General features: G+C 46.6%; 1 protein-coding gene across 1 annotated transcript in view; it reads left to right on the top strand.

Annotated features, from left to right (window-relative positions):
• LOC138358635 (polycystin-1-like protein 3) overlaps positions 1-27,500 on the top strand; it is a 62,921-nt gene that overhangs the window by 114 nt on the left and 35,307 nt on the right. Inside the window, exons 2-4 of the mRNA XM_069316700.1 lie at positions 1,204-1,287; positions 4,373-4,534; positions 17,303-18,535. Of these exons, the coding sequence (XP_069172801.1) occupies positions 1,204-1,287; positions 4,373-4,534; positions 17,303-18,535 (1,479 nt within the window). The remainder of the gene's footprint in view (positions 1-1,203; positions 1,288-4,372; positions 4,535-17,302; positions 18,536-27,500) is intronic.

Raw genomic sequence — 27,500 nt, 5'->3', positions numbered from 1 at the left:
TGGAATTTTCTGGATTATGGCCTAATTAAGGCAAAAATATATATATTTTTACTTGAAGAACAAATATCAGAGCATAGTCAGTGAGTTATAGAATAATAAGAGTGTGGTATTTCATTGTATAACAAGAGATAGTCCATGGAAGCGAAAATAGACGTAGTTTTACACAAAATAACGTCCAAAAACAGCGGTAGAGTCAAACGGCAAATGTTGACGTTCTTTTTAAGAGGACAGGTTGCTTATTTAGGTCAGGTTTTGCAGAATAACTCTCAAGGGGAGACTCGTTTCTCCTGCAGGCTGTGATCATAACACTACATAACAGCTACCATAGTAATTGGAGGGAAAACAATTAAAGTAGTAGTCATATAAACCCCCACCAAACGACAGAAGACCCAGACAGGAATATGATAGAAACAACATGCCTACCATTAATATAATAGCTAGCTAGCTTCTGTAGCTAGCATTAATGGATCCAAACTACTAATCATCGGAGACTTCAACCACGGGAAGATTGATTGGGAGAACAGAAACCCACATGGAGAGCTAAGCTGTTGGACGGGGCAACAAGAAACTTCCTAAGCCAACACATCAAGGGACCGACAAGAATGAGAGGAGAGGATGAACCAGCTATGCTTGATCTGATATTTACCCTAAATGAGTCGGATATAAGGAAAGTTAAGTTGGAAGCCCCCTTGGGAATCAGTGATCACAGTGTATTGATCTTTGAGTACCTGGTAGAGCTAGGAATTCTCCCCCAAAAAGTACTGGGAAACAAAGGGCTGGCATACCGAAAGGGAAATTATTATGAGATGAGAAAATTCATAAGGGATATACCATAGGACACAGAACTCAGAACTAAGTCCGCACAAGACATGATGAACTATGTCACCCAAAAGTGTCAGGAGGCAGTGTTACGGACCCGAGTCCAGCGTCCGAGCACGGAGCAGTGACGACCGCGCCATCTGTGGGTCAGCTCCCAAAACCCCCTCCAAATGGACGACGCCATCTAGTGAGGACGAGAAATACCAGCCACAAGGGCTAGTTTCCCGTCCTGATCAGCTCATAACACAGCCGCTGCTGACCTCTGGTGAGGTGACGCTTAGACAGCAACGCCATCTATGGAGTGGATAGGTGGGCGTTTGGGTCTAAGCCAGTGAGTGAGGTGCCCTAGATTGTCATTAGTACTGATGACGTGTCTGATTACAGAGTCGACCTGGGACTGCTGAATTGGACGTTAGATCGGTCTACCCAAGGCAGTCGAAGAGTCTCCACGTGTTTGCTGCAGCAGCTGTGAGTCACCCCCCCCCCCCCCCGGATGAACACTGTGGTGTTAACCTGCCTGTGACGTGGCAGTTGAGGGATTGTCGTACCCGGGGCTGACTGGTGGAGACGCTTAACCACTGGGGTGTTGTGGTGAGGAGAGTGATCTGTGGGATCAAACGAGGCTCCTGACTAGGGCTCGCAACCCTAGTATCGGTCGTGGAGTGGCCTACGCAGCATTACTGATTGAAACCTGCCAGCTACAGGCTGGATTTGTGGTTGAAGGCCTCCACGACGGTGCCCCCAGTGGAACTGTGATTTGGTTGGCCTGTGGCCAGGGTAGACTCAAGAGAATCGAAGGATTCATTGTGAGGTCACAAGAGGACCAAGAGCTAAGCATCGTCGAGCACCGTGGAACACTCCGCATCTTCAGAGGAAGACCACATTGTATATAATAGTGTTTATACCTTCCCCGTGTGATAAGATATATATTATTTATGGTGATGGTGACAATTATATGTTTAAGTTTTTGCCTTTGTCTCCCTTCCCCTTTTATTTACTTGCGTTAGGGATCACATCCCTTGAAAGCCACTACTAACTTGGGGCCGGATACCTTACCTCTAACAATATCAGAGAAAGAACCCAGTTGCAACCCGAGAGGGCCGTAACATAATTGGCATCCCCAGCGGGACCCGACCCCTTGTCAAGTATGTTTGACAGGGGTGGTGAAGTGGCGTAATCCCTGTAAATAATTCCCCCTGTGTGTGACTATTAGGACGTTATACGTCCTGAGCGGTGCTCAGAGTGATTCAGTGCAACATTGTATAGCGAAGTGCTCGCTGTGATTAAGTGCAATATTGTGTAGTGTGGTGCCCGATGTGATTACGTGCAACATTGTATAGCGAAGTGCTCACTGTGATTAAATGCAATATTGTGTAGTGCGGTGCCCTGTGTAATTACGTGCAATATTGGCAAGTGAGGCGCTAGGTGCGATAAAGTGCAATATTGACGTAGAACAGTGCTCAGTGCGTTAAGTGCTAAAGTGAAGCGGTGTGTTAAGTACTAGTGTTCCATCTCAGTGACAATGGCAGAAAAATCGACCATCGACGATCTGGACGATGTTCAGGCTTTTCTGAACAGGGTGGACTGTCTTGCCAGATTAAAATATCTGGGGAAACAGGAACTCGAACTAGTTAGTGCCTACCTGGAGATCAAGATACGAGCCAGTGATTCCCGTGTGGAGATCTTGTCCAAGGTTCACAAGCATTTGAAGGCCGAGGAGAAACAGGAAGGCGAGGTGCATAGTATAAAAGAAGGTGACGAGATAGCTTCCACTGAAAAGGAAGGTAAGAGCAGTGATGTCGAAAGTGATGAAAGTGAACTAAATATGAGTTTACTTACTGTGAAAATGCGTGAACTAGAGATCCACCGTGAAATAGAATGGAAAAAGCTAGAAATCGCGAAAGAGAGAGAAGAGAAAGCTAGAGAGAGAGAAGGTAAGAAATTAGAAATGGAAAGAGAGAGACAAGAAATGGAAAGAGAGAGATTAGGAAAAGAATTAGAGATGAAGCGTTTAGAATTAGAAGAAAGGAAAGAAGAAAGAGAAAGAGAAGAACGAGAAAAAGAACGAGAAAGAGAGAGAGAAGAACGAGAAAAAGAACAAGAAAGAGAAAGAGAAGAACGAGAAAGAGAAAGAGAAGAACGAGAAAAAGAACGAGAAAGAGAAGAGAAACGAGAGAGAGAAGAACGAGACAGGCAAGAACGACGAGACAGAGAGGAAAGAGAGAGACAACATGAGCTAGAAGTATTGAGATTAGGCGGTGGTCGGAGACAAACAACTGGAACAAGTATTTTCGATCCGGTAAGGAATATCAAAATGGTCCCGAAGTTCAACGAGAAGGAAGTTTCGAAGTTCTTCGCGGCCTTCGAGAAAGTCGCAGCCTCTTTGGAGTGGGCAAAGGAGAATTGGGCCATCATGATACAGTCAGTTTTGACTGGGAAGGCCCAAATTGCCTACTCCACGTTGTCCCTTGACGACTCAGGCGATTATGACAAGGTGAAGAAGGTAGTGCTCATGGCTTACCAATTGGTACCCGAGGCGTACAGGCAGAAGTTCAGGAACCTGAAAAAAACCTCAGAGCACACATTCACCGAATTCGCCACAATCAAGGAGCGGCTTTTCCAAGAATGGTGTGCCTCTCGGAAGGTGGAGACCAAAGGAGACCTCGAGCAGCTCATACTGTTAGAGGACTTCAAGGATTGTTTGTCTGGAGACCTGAAGACGTACTTAGAGGAACAGCAGGTAGAGACCTTGAGTGCGGCAGCCACCATGGCTGAGGAATACATCCTGACGCATAGGCCTTCTTCTAAGTATGTCCCGAGGAATTACCCACGCCGGTTTGACAAACCTCGTCATGACGAAGAGGAGACCCCCGTTCCACATAGCGCTAAGAAGACGCCCCCAAGTAGCCCTCGAAGGACTAGTCCTAACAGTCCGAAACACCGGAGTCCGAGGAGGAATATGGTGTGCTGGACTTGCGGGCAGAAAGGGCATGTAGCTGCTATGTGCCGAGGCAGAAGAGGTAGCGGCCCACGTAGGGAGGTGATGTTGATGAGCTGTGTGACACTACCAGCAGGAAGCCAGTCTACGACTACGCAGGAAGAACCCAGATTGTTTTCCCCTCACACTTCAAGCGGGTATGTAACGAGTGATCATACTGGTAGATCAGTTGTAGTGCTCAGAGATAGTGGAGCAGCCCAGTCCCTGATCGTGAGGGACTCGTTACCCGAGGGAGTGAGTGTGGACGGGAGGCAAAAGGTTGTCCTGGTTGGGTTTCCTAGGACGCAGTACATCGCCCCCTTAGTGCCGGTACATCTCGACTCGCCTTACTTCAGCGGCACATGTGCATTGGCAGTAGTCGATACCCTCCCTATAGCTGGGATTGACGTGGTACTAGCCAACGACTTGGTGACAGATTGGAGCAACAATCATCCCAAGATTGTGGACGAGTCAGCCGGAACAGCAAGGTCCGAGGTAACGGCAGGCGTTGGTAATATCCAGGTACAGACAGACCCGGAATTAAGTAATATGTTTAATTTGTCCTCTACCCGACAGATTGAGAACGTTCTAGCAGAGTTTCCTGAATCGTTTCCCAACAAGAAGCATGAGGTTATGATGGCAGAAGCGACTGAGCGAGAAGAGAGGCCTCGTGTGCAAGTACCCACAGATATCAAAGAGTCTGGAGCGAAGGCGGATGTGTACTTGCGGTATGGCAAGGTACAGCGTTCATTGAACCGGCCAGAGATTCCCCAGACGTCGGAGGTATCCCTGAGTTAACCAAATGTTTCTTAGCGGTATTTTGTTTTATTCTCGTGTGTGCTCTCAGTAAGGACCAGTGGACGACCCGACGGATGGTGGCTCCCATGAACATCGTGAAGAGATCCCAAGGATTGGAGATTTGCACTGCAAGTGTTGCAGTCAAAGGAGGGACCTGGAAGGTCATGGTAGATACAGGAGGTACGAGATATGGTATTATGAGTGACTGTTTCCGACAGGTTGACACCCCCTGTGTGATTGCTGAGCCTAGATGCAGTGTTATGCGGAACGTTGGTCGACCTGACGGTGGCAGAGCGAATGCCATCTTCGATGTACGAACAGCCCCGTTGGAACTAGGTGTGGACCTAGTAGAGGCGTATGCTGTAAGTACTGACTTGCCCACTGTCGCTGTCACTCTAAATGATCAGACCCCTGTATTCCAGGTTCCTGTCTCCCTGAAGGACCGCCGGACCGGTACCAGAAATGCCGTCTGTGACCAGCCATCATCGGTGCCACGACACAGGGAACTGTCGAGTCACCCCAGATCGTGTCTACACCAATCCTTACTCGGGACACGTGAGATTATGCCCCTGCTTGACATCGCAGTGGAGATGTGGACGATTACATCAGGCAGATCATCGTCTTCCATCTGCAAGTTTCCTTCATGCCAGAGTTGCCCAGTGGGACAGTTCTGTGGACAAGACGGCCTCGCCACTCCAGTTCGTAATGTACGTGAATCCGTTTGGAAGAGTACCTATGTACTAATTTGGTTTGTTTTTTCTTTTATAGAAAACCAAACCAAATTCTTTTTGGTGGGGAGGTGTTACGGACCCGAGTCCAGCGTCCGAGCACGGAGCAGTGACGACCGCGCCATCTGTGGGTCAGCTCCCAAAACCCCCTCCAAATGGACGACGCCATCTAGTGAGGACGAGAAATACCAGCCACAAGGGCTAGTTTCCCGTCCTGATCAGTTCATAACACAGCCGCTGCTGACCTCTGGTGAGGTGGTGCTTAGACAGCAACGCCATCTATGGAGAGGATAGGTGGGCGTTTGGGTCTAAGCCAGTGAGTGAGGTGCCCTAGAGTGTCATTAGTACTGATGACGTGTCTGATTACAGAGTCGACCTGGGACTGCTGAATCGGACGTTAGATCGGTCTACCCAAGGCAGTCGAAGAGTCTCCACGTGTTTGCTGCAGCAGCTGTGAGTCACCCCCCCCCCCCCCCCGGATGAACACTCTGGTGTTAACCTGCCTGTGACGTGGCAGGTGAGGGATTGTCGTACCCGGGGCTGACTGGTGGAGACGCTTAACCACTGGGGTGTTGTGGTGAGGAGAGTGATCTGTGGGATCACACGAGGCTCCTGATTAGGGCTCGCAACCCTAGTATCGGTCGTGGAGTGGCCTACGCAGCGTTACTGATTGGAACCTGCCAGCTACAGGCTGTATTTGTGGTTGACAGCCTCCACGACGGTGCCCCCAGTGGAACTGTGATTTGGCTGGCCTGTGGCCAGGGTAGACTCAAGAGAATCGAAGGATTCATCGTGAGGCCACAAGAGGACCAAGAGCTAAGCATCGTCGGGCACCGTGGAACACTCCGCATCTTCAGAGGAAGACCATATTGTATATAATAGTGTTTATACCTCCCCCGTGTGATAAGATATATATTATTTATGGTGATGGTGACAATTATATGTTTAAGTTTTTGCCTTTGTCTCCCTTCCCCTTTTATTTACTTGCGTTACGGATCACATCCCTTGAAAGCCACTACTAACTTGGGGCCAGATACCCTACCTCTAACAATATCAGAGAAAGAACCCAGTTGCGACCCGAGAGGGCCGTAACAGGCAGTAAACAAATTTATCCCGGCCCAAAAGGAAAACTGAGAAGTAAATGAAGATTTCGCGGGTTAATAGGGCATGTTTGAAAGCAAAGGAACCAAACAAAAAGGCACGGAGGAACTTCCAAAATAACAGAACACCAGAAAGCAAAGAGAGATACCAGAGAACCAGGAAAGAGTATGTTAGTGTGAGAAGAGAAGCTGAGAAAAAGTATGAAAATGATATAGCTAATAATGCCAAAACCGAACCAAAGCTACTCCACAGTCACATCAGGAAGAAAACAACAGTGTTGGAACAGGTGATGAAACTTAGAACAGGCGAGGACAGGTACACAGAGAATGACAAACAGGTGTGTGAAGAACTCAACAAGAGGTTCCAGGAGGTCTTCACAATAGAACAAGGAGAGGTCACTGCACTAGGAGGTTCACTGGTGGCAGTAAACCAGGCGGCCTAGGAAGAGTTCGAAATTACAACAGATTAGGTCAAGAGTCACCTGTTGGAGCTTGACGTGAGGAAGGCTGTTGGCCCGAACGTAATCTAACCATGATTATTGAAAAAGTGTGCAGGAGTACTTTGCTTGCCACTCTCCATGTCGGAAAATCCGACACCATTTAATAATATTACATGCAGGCAGATGATATTGCTGCTGTATTGTATAAACAAGTTAACCCATAGAAAATGTAACTTGTAGTGGAAGTTCCCGTCTATAGAAAATGGGATATCATTGCCACATACTATTATAAATTCACCACCTATTATGGTGGGAATTATTCTTAAATACATTAGTCTTTGGACTTTACCATCATAAAAACATCTCATATAAATTCTCTTAATTATCAATATTAAAATAGAGTAAATGTGACCTTTCTATCACTTCCTGACATCTGGACAATGTAGGCCAGTAGCGTCAGTAGTGAGGGAGTGGTCAGCCATTGTTGTTGTTCTTAGACCAGAGGTGCACGGGAGCAAATTCGGCTCCGGTTAATTTCTCTTGGACGAAGTGTTATGTTAACCAAAGGTCTGCCATCATCAACATGCTGTCAACAAATACAAGGAAAGTGTTCTGCCGAAACCCATTTATCTAATCATTTTTGGCCATTAATGTCAGTAGATAGGGCGAGCCGGTTAGAATGCGAACAGCCTCTTAAAAAAAGGTAATTAAACCTTGGTCTTTCTGATTCATGGTAGAGTGTTTTCTCTGATATAGCTGTCATATATTAGGATTCTGGCTTTCAGCAATCGCCCTATAAATTCAATATAAACCCCCTAATGTGTAGAGGATCGATTTGTGAGATTATTGCAGAAATACAGTCCACTTAACATCATACAAATTGCTATCGAAATATATAAATTAACGTAAATATAAATTCTATATAAATTAAATAAATTATAAATCTCACAGGTCGGTTCCCACATTATTTGGTCCATCGAAACAGGATTATTTGGACCTTCAGAACCAGATTATTTGGTCCTTTGAACCCACATTATTGGTCATCTTTGAGTCGGATGACAGATTATTTGGTCATCTTAGTACCGGATGAACCAGTTAGCCAGTGGATTCATTAAATATACTAGTGCAGTGTGATTTATACAAAGCCAGTCGAAGACGGCGGCGTTGCTTCGAGCGAGCTCAAGAGCCCCCAACTCAGTCCAGCTTCAGTCAGCAGTTTCAGGGTCACCCACAGATATTTGGTGGCGTGTTATTCCGTGAAATGACAGCGCTAATATTGAAGCCAGCCAAATTAGTGGCTGTGTCCTCCCGAGATTGTTCACGGATTTCGTGGTGTTAAATTTCGCGAGAGATTATCCACGAATTTTGTGGAGTTAATTTTGCGAGGCCACTAATAATATTTAATACTTCTTGATAATATTAGAAGTTTCATAGAGGCTAATTAAGAGGCTATTATCAATAATTGTGTATATTATTTCTCCAAAATAGAGAATTATTTAATATATATTGCACTAGTGTTCACAATATAATATTTACTAATTGCCAACCCACAACAGGGTAGGATATTACCATTGACTAGTTGAACTATTTATTGTTCATCCTAGTCCCATTATTACCATAGTCTAGTTGTACTATATTAAACAACCCAGCACCATTAATGAATGGTGAAGGCCCTATTTTGGGTATAATTGTTACCAACTCGAGCTCAGTTGTATATATAATAATTTACTTATGATCATTACACCTTTGAGTGATTAATTAGTGTCTATACCATCCTAGGGTGATATAGAAGAGCTAACCTAAAGGTACTTCCAGTGACACTGGTTTATCACTCAAATCATTAGTGTGTATATATATAATGTGTATTAATTTTAAGTGCTAACCTCTAGTAGAGGTAGGATTACAGCCTAGTGGGTGCAGAATTTTATCCTAGGCTACCATCAGTACTTGCTTACAATTTATGAGCCAGTGGTGCCCAATTAACAAGTCACCATGACTAATCCACAAAAAGCAAAGCGTGCTTTAGTAGCAAGTAAACGTCAACTGACAAGAGATCTCGACCAATATGAACAGTTGTTATATGAGCCTGTAATTAATTATCGTCGGTTGAAAATACCACTGTTACAGATTCAAACCCAATTACATATATTGAAAGCAAATAGGAAATCTTACCAAAATCAGGTCCACGACGACGACGACATAGTAGTTGAAGATGTGGAACCATTCCTGTCTGACCCAGCACAATATGAAGAATAAACTCAAGCCAGGTTGGAACATTTACACAGGATAATTGAATCAGAACAACTAGCCAGTACATCAAATAAAGTAGATAATGTCATGGATGATCTGGATCTTTTTGAGAATAAATGTCAGGCCAGATTAGATCCTTTAATCAACAAGGATAAAGCTTCACCCACTACAGCTTCACCTAATATTATACCACCAGAAATTAAGCAGTTCTCAGATAATTTATCCACAGTCTCTGTGGATTCTGAAAACCCAATACCTGAGGCTACTAAGTTAACATGCCTCCAAACTTAAATTAAAGGTGAAGCTGAACCAGTAGTAGAAAATGTAAATGAAAATAGCGACAGCACTAATTTCCCAGTCCAGCTTCCTAGGAATAATGCTGGCAATGAGAAAAATGTCCTACATTTAATACTACAATTGCTGGACTTACCTCAACCTGATCGGACTGCTGACTCATTACAATCCTTCAGCATGGAGTTTGAGTCACTACTAAGAACATTCAGTCTTAAGGTTGATATAACTACTCGTGAATGGATGACCAAAGTAGTCCTTCAACGAAAATTGTCCAGCAATGTACTAGATGAATTATACGCACATCAGCATAACACCATCCTGACAGTACAGGACATCACTGAAGGTTTACATTCCATCATAAACAAACGACGTGCAAATGGGGAAGTTAAAGCCTCATGCAAGCCTTCAGAAATAGAAAATAATAGTCAAATAAAGGGTAAAACAACTACCCCAAATAAACATCAACCAATTACTCTAACATCAAGTTGCAGAAAATCTGACAATGCAGCAGAATCCTCCAAGCCTACTGTTACTAGTTCACCCAAACCGGTAACTTCCAAACGTGCAGTAGGCTGGGGGACATATATGTTCTGCAAAAAGAAACATTCAACATAATGTTGTGCTAATTATCCAACCAGAGACACTCGTATTGAGCGACTCCAGGAATTAGGGAGATGTGCAAGGTGTCTCAAGTCACACAACATGGACTATTGTGATACCCAATTCAACACCTGCAACAGGTATAAAAGAGGTAGGCACCATGCAACACTGTGCAAACATACGAAATTAACGTATTCAAGACCCAAGGTGGAAGATAGCATTCCCACCACAGTACAGTACTGCAAGGAGCAACAAACGAAGAGTGTCCAATCGGCAAAGTCTAAAGGTAATACGACTTGCCTACTGCCAAAATTACCATCCTGAACAAGAGGGCCAAGGTCCATACCCGTGGGTTGTTTGACCAAGGGTCCCAGAGAACATATGTCACTAAAGAGTTGGCAGATGAACTACAATGAAGGCCTGTAGCCCAGACGTCATTCAACATCTCAGGGTTTATAACACATGCGGGTCCTCAAGTCTACCAGGTGGTACAACCATCAGTACGTTTAGGCAGGTACGTCTGTCGAGTACAAGCAATTGTGGTGGACAAAATACCAGTAGACCTACAAGTTCAAGGTCTGACAGCAACAGCCAAATTCCTGAGAAATAGAGGAATAAAATTGGCAGATAATATTAAGTCTGATCACCTCACCGACTTCAGTCTCATTGTAGGGACAGACTATTGCCATCGATTCATCGGTAGCCCTACTAAATATCAGGGCATAACCATGTTAAATTCTGCAGGAGGTAAATTACTCTCAGGTCCAGTATTAAGCCTGAGGAGACCTATGCCTGCAGATAAACAATACCAGTAGAAATCTAAATTTGTCAGCTGATTATATTTCTCCAGTAGCATTATACTAAGGAGATTACAGCTGACTATAGCAAAAGAGGTTGATGTTAATATCATCATTTTAAAGCTGAAGATGAGTTCATGAGGCTTCAGTGGCAAATCAGTGATCAGTAGCCTAAACAGCTACAAGTCACTGCGACCAATGTCACTGAACCCACTGCAGTCTCAGAACCATACTTAGCTTTAATGATGGGCTATTCAATCCTCTTAATCAATTAACTAAATTAAACCACAATAAATCTGACAACTGATTTGATACATTTATTATTTAATCAAGATGTATTCCATGGGCCTCAGTGTTTATTTATCAGTGACCAGTTACCTGAACAATTTCAAGTTATATCTAATGTCACTGATCTTACTGCAGTCCCTGAATCATACTTGACTGTAGTACTTGATCACATTCAGTCTTCTGGGTTAAATAATAAGTATTTAGGCTTGAATTTTAGCCTTTCAAGAGTTAACAGGGAAATTAAATTGCATTAGACTTCTAACCTCTGCAACTCTAGTACGGGACATCCGTCCTGTACGAACAGACGCACAAATGTGTGATTAATAACTACTAACATCAAATTAATCTAATAATTCGAAGGAGGAGTATCGGTGTTCGTCTGTTCTAAATAGGATTGCGACCCGTGAGCAGCCCCCGGGGAATTATGTCGGAAAATCCGACACCATTTAATATTATTACATGCAGGCAGATAATATTGCTGCTGTATTGTATAAACAAGTTAACCCATAGAAAATGTAACTTGTAGTGGAACTTTCCGTCTATAGAAAACGGGATATCATTGCCACATACTATTATAAATTCACCACCAATTATGGTGGGAATTATTCTTAAATACATTAGTCTTTGGACTTTACCATCATTAAAACATCTCATATAAATTAACTTAATTATCAATATTAAAATAGAGTAAATGTGACCTTTCTATCACTTCCTGACATCTGGACAATGTAGGCCAGTAGCGTCAGTGGTGAGGGAGTGGTCAGCCATTGTTGTTGTTCTTAGACCAGAGGTGCACGGGAGCAAATTCGGCTCCTGTTAATTTCTCTTGGACAAAGTGTTATGGGAACGAAAGGTCTGCCATCATCAACACGCTGTCAACAAATACAAGGAAAGTGTTTTGCCGAAACTCATTTATCTAATCATTTATGCCCATTAATGCCAGTAGATAGGGCGAGCCGGTTAGAATGCGAACAGCCTCTCAAAAAAGGTAATTAAACCTTGGTCTTTCTGATTCATTGTACAGTGTTTTCTCTGATATAGCTGTCATATATTAGGATTCTGGCTTTTAGCTAGCGCCCTATAAATTCAATATAAACCCCCCTAATGTGTAGTGGATCGATTTGTGAGATTATTGCAGAAATACAGTCCACTTAACATCATACAAATTGCTATCGAAATATATAAATTAACGTAAATATAAAGTCTATATAATTTCATATAAATTAAATAAATATAAATCTCACAGGTCGGTTCCCACACTCCATAGTGTATAGTAGGTCACTGGAGACAGGGACCTTCCAGAAATATGGAAGACGGCTAATGTAGTCCCAATATACAAAAAGGGTGACAGACAAGAAACACTGAACTAAAGGCCAGTGTCCTTAACTTGTATACCACGCAAGGTGATGGAGAAGATCATGAGAAAAAACCTAATAACACATCTGGTGAGAAGCGGCTACGTGACGACCTATCAACATGGGTTCAGGGAGGGTAAATCTTGCCTTACAGGCTTAATAGAATTCTATGATCAGATGAAAAAGATTAAGCAAGAAAGAGAAGGATGGGTATTGTTATAGTACTGTGGGTTGTGTAGTCGTCGTTGATCCTTCTCTACGGACAACCCAACCCACAACTCGGTAGAGTACTTATACCTCACTAGGAGATCATCCTTGGCGCTTCTGGCTCTTGGAGAGGGGCTCAACATCACACGTTTAGGGGATGCGGCTCCAACACTTAGCCTCGTTGTCACGTGCACACACCCACTCGAACGGCTGTGACTCCCCACTCTCTCCTTATGAGATATGATCTCCTCAATCCCCTATGACTTGCTAGTATTACCTTCTACCACAGCAGTGGTTCTTGGTTCTTTCTCTCTCTCTCTCCTTCTTTACTACCTCCTGGGAAGCCTCACTAGGACAAGAGCAAACACCAGCAAATTGGGATACATTTACTGGACAAAGCACATACACGATACATACACACATGTAATAATAATGAATCCTATACTCTATAATATTACAATCAGGGTGCACTCCAACACCATCAGAACTCTATTATCAGCTTATCAAGTGGTATCCTATCTTCTGATTCACCACCTGATACTATCAAGCTCCTCAAGTAGATCAAGTCTACATACACTGTTGCACTATCAACAAGAGGAATATATATATACATATATATCTATAAATGTGTACAATGAAAATCAGCATGTGAATGCAATAACATGTATCAGTATAAATGTTCCTTGATACACAACAATGATCAATCGATCACTCTATCAGTCCTCGAACACATACATCTGTAGGTAATCAAGCCTACAACTGTAACTCTAAACTTCAGTATAAAACACTCCTTGACATATGAATGCAAACAGTCACTCACCTCTCACTGCGTCTTGCACGCTAATGACAAACAAACACTATCAACTCCCTACAAGTAATCCACTAGAACTTCCCTTCCACCTCTGGAAGTTCACTACCCTGATATCTTCAGGTTCTTCCGGGCTTCACTACCAGGATCCTCTGCAGCTCCTCCAGGCTGCTACCATGAAGTTTCCTTGAGCAACTACGGTGCTTCATCCTTCTGCTAGGGTCCTCCACAGCTCTCTTGGCTGCTACACCATGAAGTTTCCTCGAGCAACTATGGTGCTTCTCCACCTCTACAGAAACACGTGACACTCCTCTTCACTGCTTCTCCTCACAGCTCGAGGTCCTCTGCTCCACTACCTTGGAGTCTCATCAACTACTTCATCTGTGCTGGCTTCGAAGTTCTCAGCAACTTCTTCCCCAAAGACAAACCTGCAACCCATCGAAATTCCAAAAAAAAATTGTTTACACTTCAACACATAAACAAAAATAATCACACAATATGTTTGCCTCAAACCTCTATCTGTCCTCTGCATACAGTGAGAGTGGAGTGGACTCCACCGATTTGGGCGGGTCCATACTCCACCTCACCCGGCAGGCCTCCTCACTCAGGGAGAGTCCTTCACCGTTAGGAGCTGGCTCCCTCAGTTGCCGGCCTCAGAGGGGACGGACGTCGCTCCGTGTTCCTCCCTCTCCACTCTCTTATTTCAGGCCTTCTGCCTTATTAAAACATGCCTAACTTATCAATAAACATTGCTACTGTCTCTGGGCACACGACCAACTACAAGCAATCACTATGAACTGGCGTATATCGTGCTTACCACAGATTGTCTGGTCGAGGGCGCTCCTCCCTCTGACGAAGCTTGGTCAGGGCGCTTCCACGGCCCACAATAATGCCTCTGGGCGGTTTAATAAACACTTCTCATCGCCCACGACTTGAGACCACACGTCCCCAGCTCGATTCCACAGCTGGTACGTCTTCACACTTCTCTTCTCTTCGAGATATATCACTAGGGGTTCCCTTCTGACGGGAGCTCAACGGAGCGCGGCTTTCCCCTGCGATGTCTGGCACTCAAGTGAGGTCAAAGCCCCTCCAGAAGCGAGCCTCACGCCTCCAGCAAAATGTCCACATCTCCTAGCCAGTCATTTATCTGTTTTCTTCTTCATTGCCCATAATCTCAAATTGTTATATATATCCAAGCAACTATTTTACATATGTGCTATCACCTCCATATTTGCTAGACCTTCTAATCAGGTCAGGCTTGATGAATAACTCTCAAGGGGCGAGACTCGTTTCTCCAGCAGGCTGAGATCATAACAGTATACTGCATTTTCTTTGACTATCGGAAAGCCTTTGACACAGTACCCCATAAGAGGCTGATGCATAAGCTGGAGAAACAGGCAAGAATAACTGGCAGGGCGCTCCAGTGGATGAGGGACTATCTAAGCAATAGGAAGCAGAGAGTTACAGTGAGGGGTTAGACCTCAGATTGGCGTGAAGTCCTGTTTCTGATATATGTAAATGATCTCTTGGAGGGTATAGACTCATTCCTCTCAATGTTTGCTGACGATCCCAAAATTATGAGAAGGATTAAGACAGGAGGACAGCTTGAGGCTTCAAGAAGACCTGGACAAGCTGCAGGAAATATCGAGCAAATTTTTGTTAGAGTTTAACACAAGCAAATGTAATGTAATGAAGAGAGGTGTAGGGAGCAGGAGACCAGATACAAGGTATCATTTGGAAGATGAAATATTTCAAAAGTCAGAGATAAAGAAAGACCTGGGGGTTTGATATGACACCAGACCTGTCCATTGAAGCCCATATCAAAAGGATAACATCAGCGGCATATGCCAGGTTTGCTAACATAATAACGGGCTTTAGAAACTTGTGTAAGGAATCTTTTAGAATTTTGTATACCACATATATCAGACCAAACCTGAAGTATGCGACTCCAGCATGGAGTCCATATCTAGTCAAGCTTAAGATTAAACTAGAAAAGGTTCAAAGGTTTTCCACCAGACTAGTACACGAACAGAGAGGTATGAACTACAAGGAGAGACTACGGGAATTAAACCTCACGTCACTGGGAGACAGAAGAGTTAGAGGGGACATGATGACCACATACAAGATTCTGAGAGGAATTGATAGGGTAGATAAAGACAGACTATTTAACACAAGGGGCACACGCACTAGGGGACACAGGTGGAAATTGAGTGCCCAAATAATTCATAGAGACGTTAGAAAGATTTTTTCAGTGTCAGAGAAGTAGACAAATGGAATGCATTAAGAAGTGAGGTACTGGAGGCAGGCTCCATACACAGCTTCAAGTGTAGATATGATGGAGCCCAGTAAACTCAGGTACCTGTACAATAGTTGATTGACAGTTGGGAGGCGGGACCAAAGAGCTAGAGCTCAACCCCCGCAAGCACAAATTGGTGAGTACAAACACACCCACACACACACACACACACACACACACACACACACACACACACACACACACACACACACACACACACACACACACACACACACACACATACACACACACACTCACAATCACATACACAAATGTGTATGTGATTTATGTTCAACACCAAAACTTGCCGGTGAACTCTTTCTAAGGACTGTATGTCTTATTTGGGCACTTAATTTCCATCTGTGTTCCCATGTGCTTGTGCCCCTTGTGGTAAATAGTCTGTCTTTATCTACCCTATCAATGCCTCTGAGAATCTTGTTTGTGGTGATCATGTCCCCTATAACTCTTGAAACTTGTGCAAGGAATCGTTCAGGACCTTCTACACCACTTATGTCAGACCAATTCTGGAATACGCAGCTCCAGCCTGGAGTCCATACCCAGTTAAACACATGACAAAGTTAGAGAAGATTCAGCGGTATGCCACCAGACTCGTCCAGGAACTGAGAGGAATGAGCTACGGGGAAAGGCTAAAGGAGCTGAACCTCACGTCCCTGGGAAAACAGAAGAGTAAGGGGAGACATGATAACCATCTACAAAATTCTCAGGGGAATTGACAGGGTGGACAAACACAAACTCTTCAGCACGGGTGGGACACGAACAAGGGGACACAGGTGGAAACTTAGTACCCAGATGAGTCACAGAGATGTTAGAAAGATTTTTTTCAATGTCAGAGTAGTTAATAAATGGAATGCTCAAGAAAGTGATGTGGTGGAGGCTGACTCCATACACAGTTTCAAGTGTAGATATGATAGAGCACAGTAGGCTCAGGAATCTGTACATCAGTACATTGACAGTTGAGAGGCGGGACCAACGAGCCAGATCTCAACTCCCACAAGCACAACTAGGCGAGTACACATATATTTACCTCTATCCTGCGGCTTCTGAGATTAATGACGTCATGGAAAACTTAAACCTAGAAACACAGCTCCTCCTCCTCGTATCTCCTCCCGGGGTGACCACGAGGAGACGCCAGCTGGCCGCTCAGAACCCAGCTATCACACTCAGAACCCAGCCATCACCCTCAGAACCCAGCCATCACACTCGGAACCCAGCCATCACCCTCAGAACCCAGCCATCACCCTCAGAACCCAGCCATCACCCTCAGAACCCAGCCATCACACTCGGAACCCAGCCATCACCCTCAGAACCCAGCCATCACCCTCAGAACCCAGCCATTACACTCAGAACCCAGCAATGACACTCAGAAACCAGCCATGAGACTCAGAACCCAGCCATCACATTCAGAACTCAACCATCACATTCAGAACTCAGCCATCGCACTCAAAATCCACCCATCACACTCAGAACCCACCTATCACATTCAGAACCCAGCCATTACTCTCAGAACCCAGTTATCACACTCAGAACCCAGTTATCACAATCAGAACCCAGTTATCACACTCAGAACCCAGCAATCGCACTCAGAACCCAACCATCACACTCAGAACCCAGCCATCACCCTCAGAACCCAACCATCACACTCGAAACCCAGCCATCACCCTCAGAACCCAGCCATTACACTCAGAACCCAGCAATGACACTCAGAAACCAGCCATGAGACTCAGAACCCAGCCATCACACTCAGAACCCAGCCATCACACTCAGAACCCAGCCGTCACACTCAAAACCCAGCCATCACACTCAGAACCCAGCCATGACATTCAGAACCCAGCCATCACACTCAGAACCCAGCCGTCACACTCAAAACCCAGCCATCACACGCAGAACCCAGCCACTCGGAAACCAACCATCACAATCAGAACCCAATTATCACACTTAGAACCCAGCCATCACACTCGGAACCCAGCCATCACACTCAGAACCCAGACAACCCATTCAAAACAAAACCATCACATTCAGAACCAAACCATCACACTCAGAACCCAGCAATCACACTCAAAACCCAGCCATCACACGCAGAACCCAGCCACTCGGAAACCAGCCATCACAATCAGAACCCAGCCATCAAACTCAGAACCCAGCCATCACACTCAGAACCCAGCCATCACATTCAGAACCCAGCCATCACACTCAGAACCTAACCATCACACTCAGAACCCAGCCATCACAATCAGAACCCAGCTATCACATTCAGAACCCAGCCATCACATTCAGAACCCAGCCATTACACTCAGAACCCAGCCATCACACTCAGAACCCCAGCCATCACACTCAGAACCCAGCCATCACACTCAGAACCCAGCCATCACACTCAGAACTCAGCCATCTCATTCAGAACCCAGCCATCACACTCAGAACCTAACCATCACACTCAGAACCCAGCTATCACACTCAGAACCTAACCATCACACTCAGAACCCAGCCATCACACTCAGAACCCAGCCATCACACACAGAACCCAATTATCACACTCAGAACCCAGCCATCACACTCAGAACCCAGCCATCACACTCAGAACCCAGCCATCACACTCAGAAACCCAGCCATCACACACAGAACCCAATTATCACACTCAGAACCCAGCCATCACACTCAGAACCCAGCCATCACACTCAGAACCCGGCCATCACACTCAGAACCAAACCATCACACTCAGAACCCAGCCATCACACTCAGAACCTAACCATCACACTCAGAGCCCAGCCATCACACTCAGAACCAAACCATCACACTCAGAACCCAGCCATCACACTCAGAACCCAGCCATCACACTCAGAACCTAACCATCACACTCAGAACCCAGCCATCACACTCAGAACCAAACCATCACACTCAGAACCTAGCCATCACACTCAGAACCTAGCCATCACACTCAGAACCCAGCCATCACACACAGAACACAATTATCACACTCAGAACCCAGCCATCACACTCAGAACCCAGCCATCACACTCAGAACCCGGCCATCACACTCAGAACCAAACCATCACACTCAGAACCCAGCCATCACACTCAGAACCTAACCATCACACTCAGAACCCAGCCATCACACTCAGAACCAAACCATCACACTCAGAACCCAGCCATCACACTCAGAACCCAGCCATCACACTCAGAACCTAACCATCACACTCAGAACCCAGCCATCACACTCAGAACCTAACCATCACACTCAGAACCCAGCCATCACACTCAGAACCAAACCGTCACACTCAGAACCCAGCCATCACACTCAGAACCAAACCATCACACTCAGAACCCAGCCATCACACTCAGAACCAAACCATCACACTCAGAACCCAGCCATCACCATCAGAAGCTGACATCATTCTCAACCTAACCAATACAATAAAAGTTTGACCAAAAATCATCACAACGTATGTACGTTTTTCGAACAGTGTTTCGTTCACGTCCTGTGTTCGAATTGCCTATTTCTATGTGCTTCAACCACGTACTACACATACCAATAATTTCGAAAAAAAAAATTAACTTTATCCAACTATTAGCAATTAACTGTTTAATTAAATAACTATTCTAGTATGTAACAATATTAACTTATATATGAGAAAATGCAAATGAATACGTAGTACGTTAACAATGGTGAAGGCAACCAGGCTAGACATCCCTAGCCTGAGGACAGGTTGGACAACCCTAGCCTGAGGACAGGTTGGGCAACCCCCAGCCTGAGGACAGGTTGGGCAGCCCCAGCCTGAGGACAGGTTGGACAACCCCTAGCCTGAGGACAGGTTGGACAACCCCTAGCCTGAGGACAGGTTGGGCAACCCCCAGCCTGAGGACAGGTTGGGCAGCCCCAGCCTGAGGACAGGTTGGACAACCCTAGCCTGAGGACAGGTTGGACAACCCCTAGCCTGAGGACAGGTTGGACAACCCTAGCCTGAGGACAGGTTGGGCAGCCCTAGCCTGAGGACAGGTTGGACAACCCCTAGCCTGAGGACAGGTTGGGCAACCCCCAGCCTGAGGACAGGTTGGGCAGCCCCAGCCAGAGGACAGGTTGGACAACCCCTAGCCTGAGGACAGGTTGGGCAACCCTAGCCTGAGGACAAGTTGGGCAGCCCTAGCCTGAGGACCAGTTAGGCAACCCTTGCCTGAGGACAGGTTGGACAACCCTAGCCTGAGGAGAGTGTGGGCAACGCTAGCCTGAGGACAGGTTGGGCAACCCTAGCCTGAGGACAGGGTAGGCAACCCTAGCCTGAAGACAGGTTGGACAACCCTAGCCTGAGGACAGGTTGGGCAACCCTAGCCTGAGGACAGGGTAGGCAACCCTAGCCTGAAGACAGGTTGGACAACCCTAGCCTGAGGACAGGTTGGGCAACCCTAGCCTGAGGACAGGTTGGACAACCCTAGCCTGAGGACAGGTTGGGCAACCCTAGCCTGAAGACAGGTTGGACAACCCTAGCCTGTGGACAGGTTGGGCAACCCTAGCCTGAAGACAGGTTGGACAACCCTAGCCTGTGGACAGGTTGGACAACCCTAGCCTGAAGACAGGTTGGGCAACCCTAGCCTGAGGACAGGTTGGACAACCCTAGCCTGAGGAGAGTGTGGGCAACCCTAGCCTGAAGACAGGTTGGACAACCCTAGCCTGTGGACAGGATGGGTAACCTTAGCCTGAAGACAGGTTGGACAATTCTAGCCTGAGGACAGGTTGGGCAACCCTAGCCTGAGGACAGGTTGGACAACCCTAGCCTGAGGACAGGTTGGGCAGCCCTAGCCTTAGGACCAGTTAGGCAACCCTAGCCTGAGGACAGGTTGGGCAGCCCTAGCCTGAGGACAGGTTGGGCAACCCTAGCCTGAGGACAGGTTGGACAACCCTAGCCTGAGGACAGGTTGGGCAGCCCTAGCCTGAGGACAGGTTGGGCAGCCCTAGCCTGAGGACCAGTTAGGCAACCCTAGCCTGACGACACGTTGGGCAACCCTAGCCTGAGGACAGGTTGGGCAACCCTAGCCTGAGGACAGGTTGGACAACCCTAGCTTGAGGACAGGTTGGGCAGCCCTAGCCTGAGGACCAGTTAGGCAACCCTAGCCTGAGGACAGGTTGGGCAGCCCTAGCCTGAGGACAGGTTGGGCAACCCCCGGCCTGAGGACCGGTTGGGCAGCCCTAGCCTGAGGACCAGTTAGGCAACTCTAGCCTGAGGACAGGTTGGACAACCCTAGCCTGAGGAGAGTTTGGGCAACCCTAGCCTGAGGACAGGTTGGACAACCCTAGCCTGAGGAGAGTTTGGGCAGCACTAGCCTGAAGACAGGTTGGACAACCCTAGCCTGAGGAGAGTTTGGGCAACACTAGCCTGAAGACAGGTTGGACAACCCTAGCCTGAGGACAGGTTGGGCAACCCTAGCCTGAAGACAGGTTGGAGAACCCTAGCCTGTGGACAGGTTGGGCAACCCTAGCCTGAGGACAGGTTGGGCAACCCTAGCCTGAGGACAGGTTGGTTAACCCTAGCCTGAGGACAGGGTAGGCCACCCTAGCCTGAAGACAGGTTGGACAACCCTAGCCTGTGGACAGGGTGGGCAACCCTAGCCTGAGGACAGGTTGGGCAACCCTAGCCTGAGGACCAGTTGGGCAACCCTTGCCTGAGGACCAGTTGGGCAACCCCCAGCCTGAGGACAGGATGGGTATCTCTAGCCAGAGGATTGGTTTGGTAACCCTAGCCTGTGGACAGGATGAGCAACCCTAGCCTGAGGACAGGATGAGCAACCCTAGCCTGAGGACAGGATGAGCAACCCTAGCCTGAGGACAGGATGAGCAACCCTAGCCTGAGGACAGGATGAGCAACCCTAGCCTGAGGACAGGATGGAAGCCTTGAACCAAGCATTTCTTTGTCGTATGTTATGAATTTTACCCGTAAATGGGTAAGGTTGTGTCAGGCAGATAACACGTAGGACAGCCAAGACTATAACAGTGTCCATAACGTAGTGTACAGCACGAGTGCACCGAACGGGGGATTGGTGTAAGAGTATGTAAGAATTGTAATTTCGATTGTAATTTGTATCGTGGGAGTACATCGGATTGGGATTAGTGTACAGAGAGACATGAAGGATTCTAGTTTCGGACAAGTGTTGTAGTCCTTATACCAGCACACAGACTGGAACTGGCGTACAGGAGGAAATGATGATACGGGTTTTTGATAGATTTTGTACTTACGCTAGAGAGTGCACTGAGGTAGAACTGTTGTCCAGAGGGGAAGGGATGGTACAAGTTTCGAAACAGCCTTAGACGTACCTGTGGGAGTAAAACAAACATGGATTAGAAAAAGGGAGTGAGGAGAGATTTAGGTTATTGGCCAATAATTTTGCTATCTATAAATTTTTCTAAATCACATCATGTTGAAATTATTCGCGTGTGTAATTATAAGGAGAAAGCGCTATATGTCTGGGAAGTTTTTCATGAGTAGATTTCCATGAAAGTAGAGTAGATTCATGAGTAGAGTAAAAAAAACGGCCAATGCCAGTCTACTCATGAAAAACTCCCCAGACAACTAGCAGAACACCTTGAAGGAAACCTACGTCGTCTATCCCTTTAAATGCCCACTTGGGGACTGTTAGCCCCAGAGAACTCAGTATATAGGCAAGACAACAAAATCTCTTTCCAGGCGATTAACGGTGCATAAACAACAGGGCTCCATTTTTTTTATTGGTGTTAAAATTAACGTAGATATATGACCGAACCTAACCAACCCTACCTAACCTAACCTAACCTATCTTTATAGGTTAGGTTGGGTTAGGTAGCCGAAAAAGCTAGGTTAGGTTAGGTTAGGTTAGGTAGGTTAGGTAGTCGAAAAAAATTAATTCATGAAAACTTGGCTTATTAGGCAAATCGGGCCTTGCATAGTAGGCTGAGAAGCGCATTCTGGCTACTAGGTACGACATATATATATATATATATATATATATATATATATATATATATATATATATATATATATATATATATATATATATATATATATATATATATATATATGTCGTACCTAGTAGCCAGAACTCACTTCTCAGCCTACTATGCAAGGCCCGATTTGCCTAAAAAGCCAAGTTTTCATGAATTAATGTTTTTTCGTCTACCTAACCTACCTAACCTAACCTAACTTAGCTTTTTTTGGCTACCTAACCTAACCTTACCTATATATATAGGTTAGGTTAGGTTAGGTAGGGTTGGTTAGGTTCGGTCATATATGTACGTTAATTTTAACTCCAATAAAAAAAAATGACCTCATACATAGTAAAAAGGGTAGCTTTATCATTTCATAAGAAAAAAATTATAGTAAATATATAAATTCAGGAAAACTTGGCTTATTAGGCAAATCGGGCCTTGAATAGTAGGCTGAGAAGTGAGTTCTGGCTACTAGGTACGACATATATATATATATATATATATATATATATATATATATATATATATATATATATATATATATATATATATATATATATATATATATATATATATATATATTGTTGAATATGACCGAATAGGTAAGATTAATAATCTTATATATATATATATATATATATATATATATATATATATATATATATATATATATATATATATATATATATATATATATATATATATATATATAAGCAAAACATATATCAACAGGATTAGGCAAAACAACGTTCTACAATTTTCTTGTTACTTTATCAAATGTTTAAAATTAACTATTTCTGCGTTCAAATACATATTGATCCGCGTTCTGAGTAATATTTTACAACTAATTTTCCAGTTTTTGTAAATAATTGACTGTTAAAAATGAAATGGGTGCGAGTTGTGGAGGCCCAGACCACTGACCTCATGGAATTGACATATATATCTGCTATACAACAGAACATGTTAAAAATTATTTTGACGTTTAATTCCTTAATAACTTTTCCTCTATGAGGACGTAATTTTGTTGTAGTCTGTATACATGGCAGGGGGATATTTATGTTTGAAGTTTGCCAGCTTTCTTGCCTGCTACCTGCCGGTCTACCTGCCGGTCTACCTGCCTTCTTGCCTGCTTGCCTGATGCCTGCCTAACCGCACCCTCCCTCTGTTCCTTCCTCCTGCCAGAGTCGGCCATTTCCACTGACTTGGAAATGAACCGCGTCATGAAAATCTGGTTACGAGACCCGGGAACCTTCACGCATTGTTGATAATTACTGTGCCGCAGATTGTGAGAGATGAGCAGAGGAGATGCACCCTGAGAGAGCAAGAGAGAAAGAGAGAGAGAGAGAGAGAGAGAGAGAGAGAGAGAGAGAGAGAGAGAGAGAGAGAGAGAGAGAGAGAGAGAGAGTAAACAGAGAGAGAGATGAGAGAGAGAGAGATGAGAGAGAGAGAGAGAGAGAGAGAGAGAGAGAGAGAGAGAGAGAGAGAGAGAGAGAGAGAGAGAGAGAGAGAGAGAGAGAGAGAGAGAGAGCCTCGTGAAGTTTGCTCGCATCCAGGCGAGGCCAGAAGAATATTCAGACTTCAGTGTTGCTTATTCTCTAGTAAAACCTTCACAACTTCGACAATAACCACGAAGGCACCAAGCCGCTAAGGGAAGACAACGGAATCAAAGAACGTTATAATCAAGTTAAGCTCCTCATTACTTTCACTGCCCTTCATCACCTTCCGTGCCCTTCACCACCTTCCCTGCCCTTCACCATCTTCCCTGCCCTTCACCACCTTCCCTGCCCTTCACCACCTTCCCTGCCCTTCACCATCTCCCCTGCCCTTCACCACCTTGCCTGAGCTTCACTACCTCCCCTGCCCTTCACCACCTCCCCTGCCCTTCACTACCTTTCCAGCTTTCACCACCTTCGCTGCCTTTCACCACCCTCCCAACCCTTCACCACTTTCCCTGCCCTTCACCACCCTCCCTGCCCTTCACCACCCTCCCTGCCCTTCACCACCCTCTCTACCCTTCACCACTTTCCCTGCCCTTCACCACCTGTCCTGCCCTTCACCACCTTCCCTGCCCTTCACCACCTTCCCTACCTTTCACCACCTTCTCTCCCCTTCACCACCTTCCCTGCCCTTCACCACCCTCCCTGCCCTTCACCACCCTCCCTGCCCTTCACCACCCTCCCTGCCCTTCACCACCCTCCCTACCCTTCACCACTTTCCCTGCCCTTCACCACCTGTCCTGCCCTTCATCACCTTCCCTGCCCTTCACCACCATCCCTACCTTTCACCACCTTCCCTGCCCTTCACCACCCTCCCTGCCCTTCACCACCCTCCCTGCCCTTCACCACCCTCCCTACCCTTCACCACCTTCCCTACCTTTCACCACCTTCTCTACCCTTCACCACCTTCCCTGCCCTTCACCACCCTCCCTGCCCTTCACTACCCTCCCTGCCCTTCACCACCTTTCCTGCCCTTCACCACTTTCCCTGCCCTTCACCACCACCCCTGCCCTTCACCACCTTCCCTGCCCTTCACCACCTTCCCTGCCCTTCACCACCAACCCTGCCCTTCACCACCTTCCCTGCCCTTTACCACCTTCCCTGCCCTTCACCACCTTCCCTGCCCTTTACCACCTTCCCTGCCCTTCACCACCTTCCCTGCCCTTCACCACCCTCACTGCCCTTCACCACCTTCCCTACCCTTCACCACCACCCCAGCCCTTCACCACCTTCCCTGCCCTTCACCACCTTCCCTACCCTTCACCACCAACCCTGCCCTTCACCACCTTCCCTGCCCTTTACCACCTTCCCTGCCCTTCACCACCTTCCCTGCCCTTTACCACCTTCCCTGCCCTTCACCACCTTCCCTGCCCTTCACCACCCTCACTGCCCTTCACCACCTTCCCTACCCTTCACCACCACCCCAGCCCTTCACCACCTTCCCTGCCCTTCACCACCTTCCCTGCCCTTCACCACCTTCCCTGCCCTTCACCACCTTCCCTGCCCTTCACCACCTTCCCTGCCCTTCACCACCCTCACTGCCCTTCACCACCTTCCCTGCCCTTCACCACTTTCCCTGCCCTTCACCACCACCCCTGCCCTTCACCACCTTCCCTGCCCTTCACCACCTTCCCTGCCCTTCACCACCTTCCCTGCCTTTCACCACCCTCACTGCCCTTCACCACCTTCCCTACCCTTCACCACCACCCCTGCCCTTCACCTCCTTCCCTGCCCTTCACCACCTTCCCTGCCCTTCACCACCTTCCCTGCCCTTCACCACTTTCCCTACCCTTCACCACCACCCCTGCCCTTCACCACCTTCCCTGCCCTTCACCACCTTCCCTGCCCTTCACCACCTTCCCTGCCCTTCACCACCCTCACTGCCCTTCACCACCTTCCCTACCCTTCACCACCACCCCTGCCCTTCACCTCCTTCCCTGCCCTTCACCACCTTCCCTGCCCTTCACCACCTTCCCTGCCCTTCACCACCTTCCCTGCCCTTCACCACCTTCCCTGCCCTTCACCACTTTCCCTGCCCTTCACCACCACCCCTGCCCTTCACCACCTTCCCTGCCCTTCACCACCTTCCCTGCCCTTCACCACCTTCCCTGCCCTTCACCACCTTCCCTACCCTTCACCACCTTCCCTGCCCTTCACCACCCTCACTGCCCTTCACCACCCTCACTGCCCTTCACCACCTCCCCTGCCCTTCACCACCTTCCCTGCCCTTCACCACCTTCCCTGCCCTTCACCACCTTCCCTGCCCTTCACCACCTTCCCTGCCCTTCACCACCCTCACTGCCCTTCACCACCCTCAGTGCCCTTCACCACCTTCCCTGCCCTTCACCACCTTCCCTACCCTTCACCACCTTCCCTGCCCTTCACCACCCTCACTGCCCTTCACCACCCTCACTGCCCTTCACCACCTCCCCTGCCCTTCACCACCTTCCCTGCCCTTCACCACCTTCCCTGCCCTTCACCACCTTCCCTGCCCTTCACCACCTTCCCTGCCCTTCACCACCCTCACTGCCCTTCACCACCCTCAGTGCCCTTCACCACCCTCACTGCCCTTCACCACCTTCCTTACTCTTCATCACCTTTTGAACTCATCACCAGTTTCCCTTGTTCACTATACCTATCTTCAGTGCACATTGTCTTCATCAATACATGAACAATTTAAAAAAAAATTATTAATTGAGAAAACTACATGATTAACCAATTTTAGATAGAATGGATTGTAGTGTTTAGCCAGATTGGTGTTATTTGCCCTTTTATCATCAACCTATGATCATCCAGCACCAGCTGGCAGTTATCCTGCAAAGTTCGGTGAGTCTAGCCACAAGTCTCTAGCCTTCACAGATACACATGTAAACACACACACAGACACACACATACACACACTCACTCACACACACACACACACACACAGTAGGACGCAGGTAGTAGGCAGTAGAACGGCGGTCAGGGAGCAAGTGTAGGACGTGCGGTCCGCGAATTTCTTCAATATTCTCGGAATATTTCGGAGACCAAAACATAGTCTCGGAGACCAAAACAGTTTTTGGTCATATGAAGGGTACAGCAACGTAGTGATAACGCAACATAGTGAATTCTTATAACGTTTGATATGAAAAAAATTGAAAAAGAACGAGATTGTGGCAAGACGGTGGCACCAGAGGTCTGAGAAGGGAAGAGCTTGGACCACCAGTGGGAGGACCTCTGGCGGAGACGTCAACAATTAAGGCGGACATCGCTTCATAAATCACCTAATTGTGCTGTGGGA

The sequence above is a fragment of the Procambarus clarkii genome, chromosome 85, assembly GCF_040958095.1.
Source record: "Procambarus clarkii isolate CNS0578487 chromosome 85, FALCON_Pclarkii_2.0, whole genome shotgun sequence".
Classification (NCBI taxonomy): Eukaryota; Metazoa; Arthropoda; class Malacostraca; order Decapoda; family Cambaridae; genus Procambarus; species Procambarus clarkii.
The sequence above is the reverse complement of the archived record's forward strand: the minus strand, read 5'-3'. Positions and strand labels throughout refer to the sequence as shown.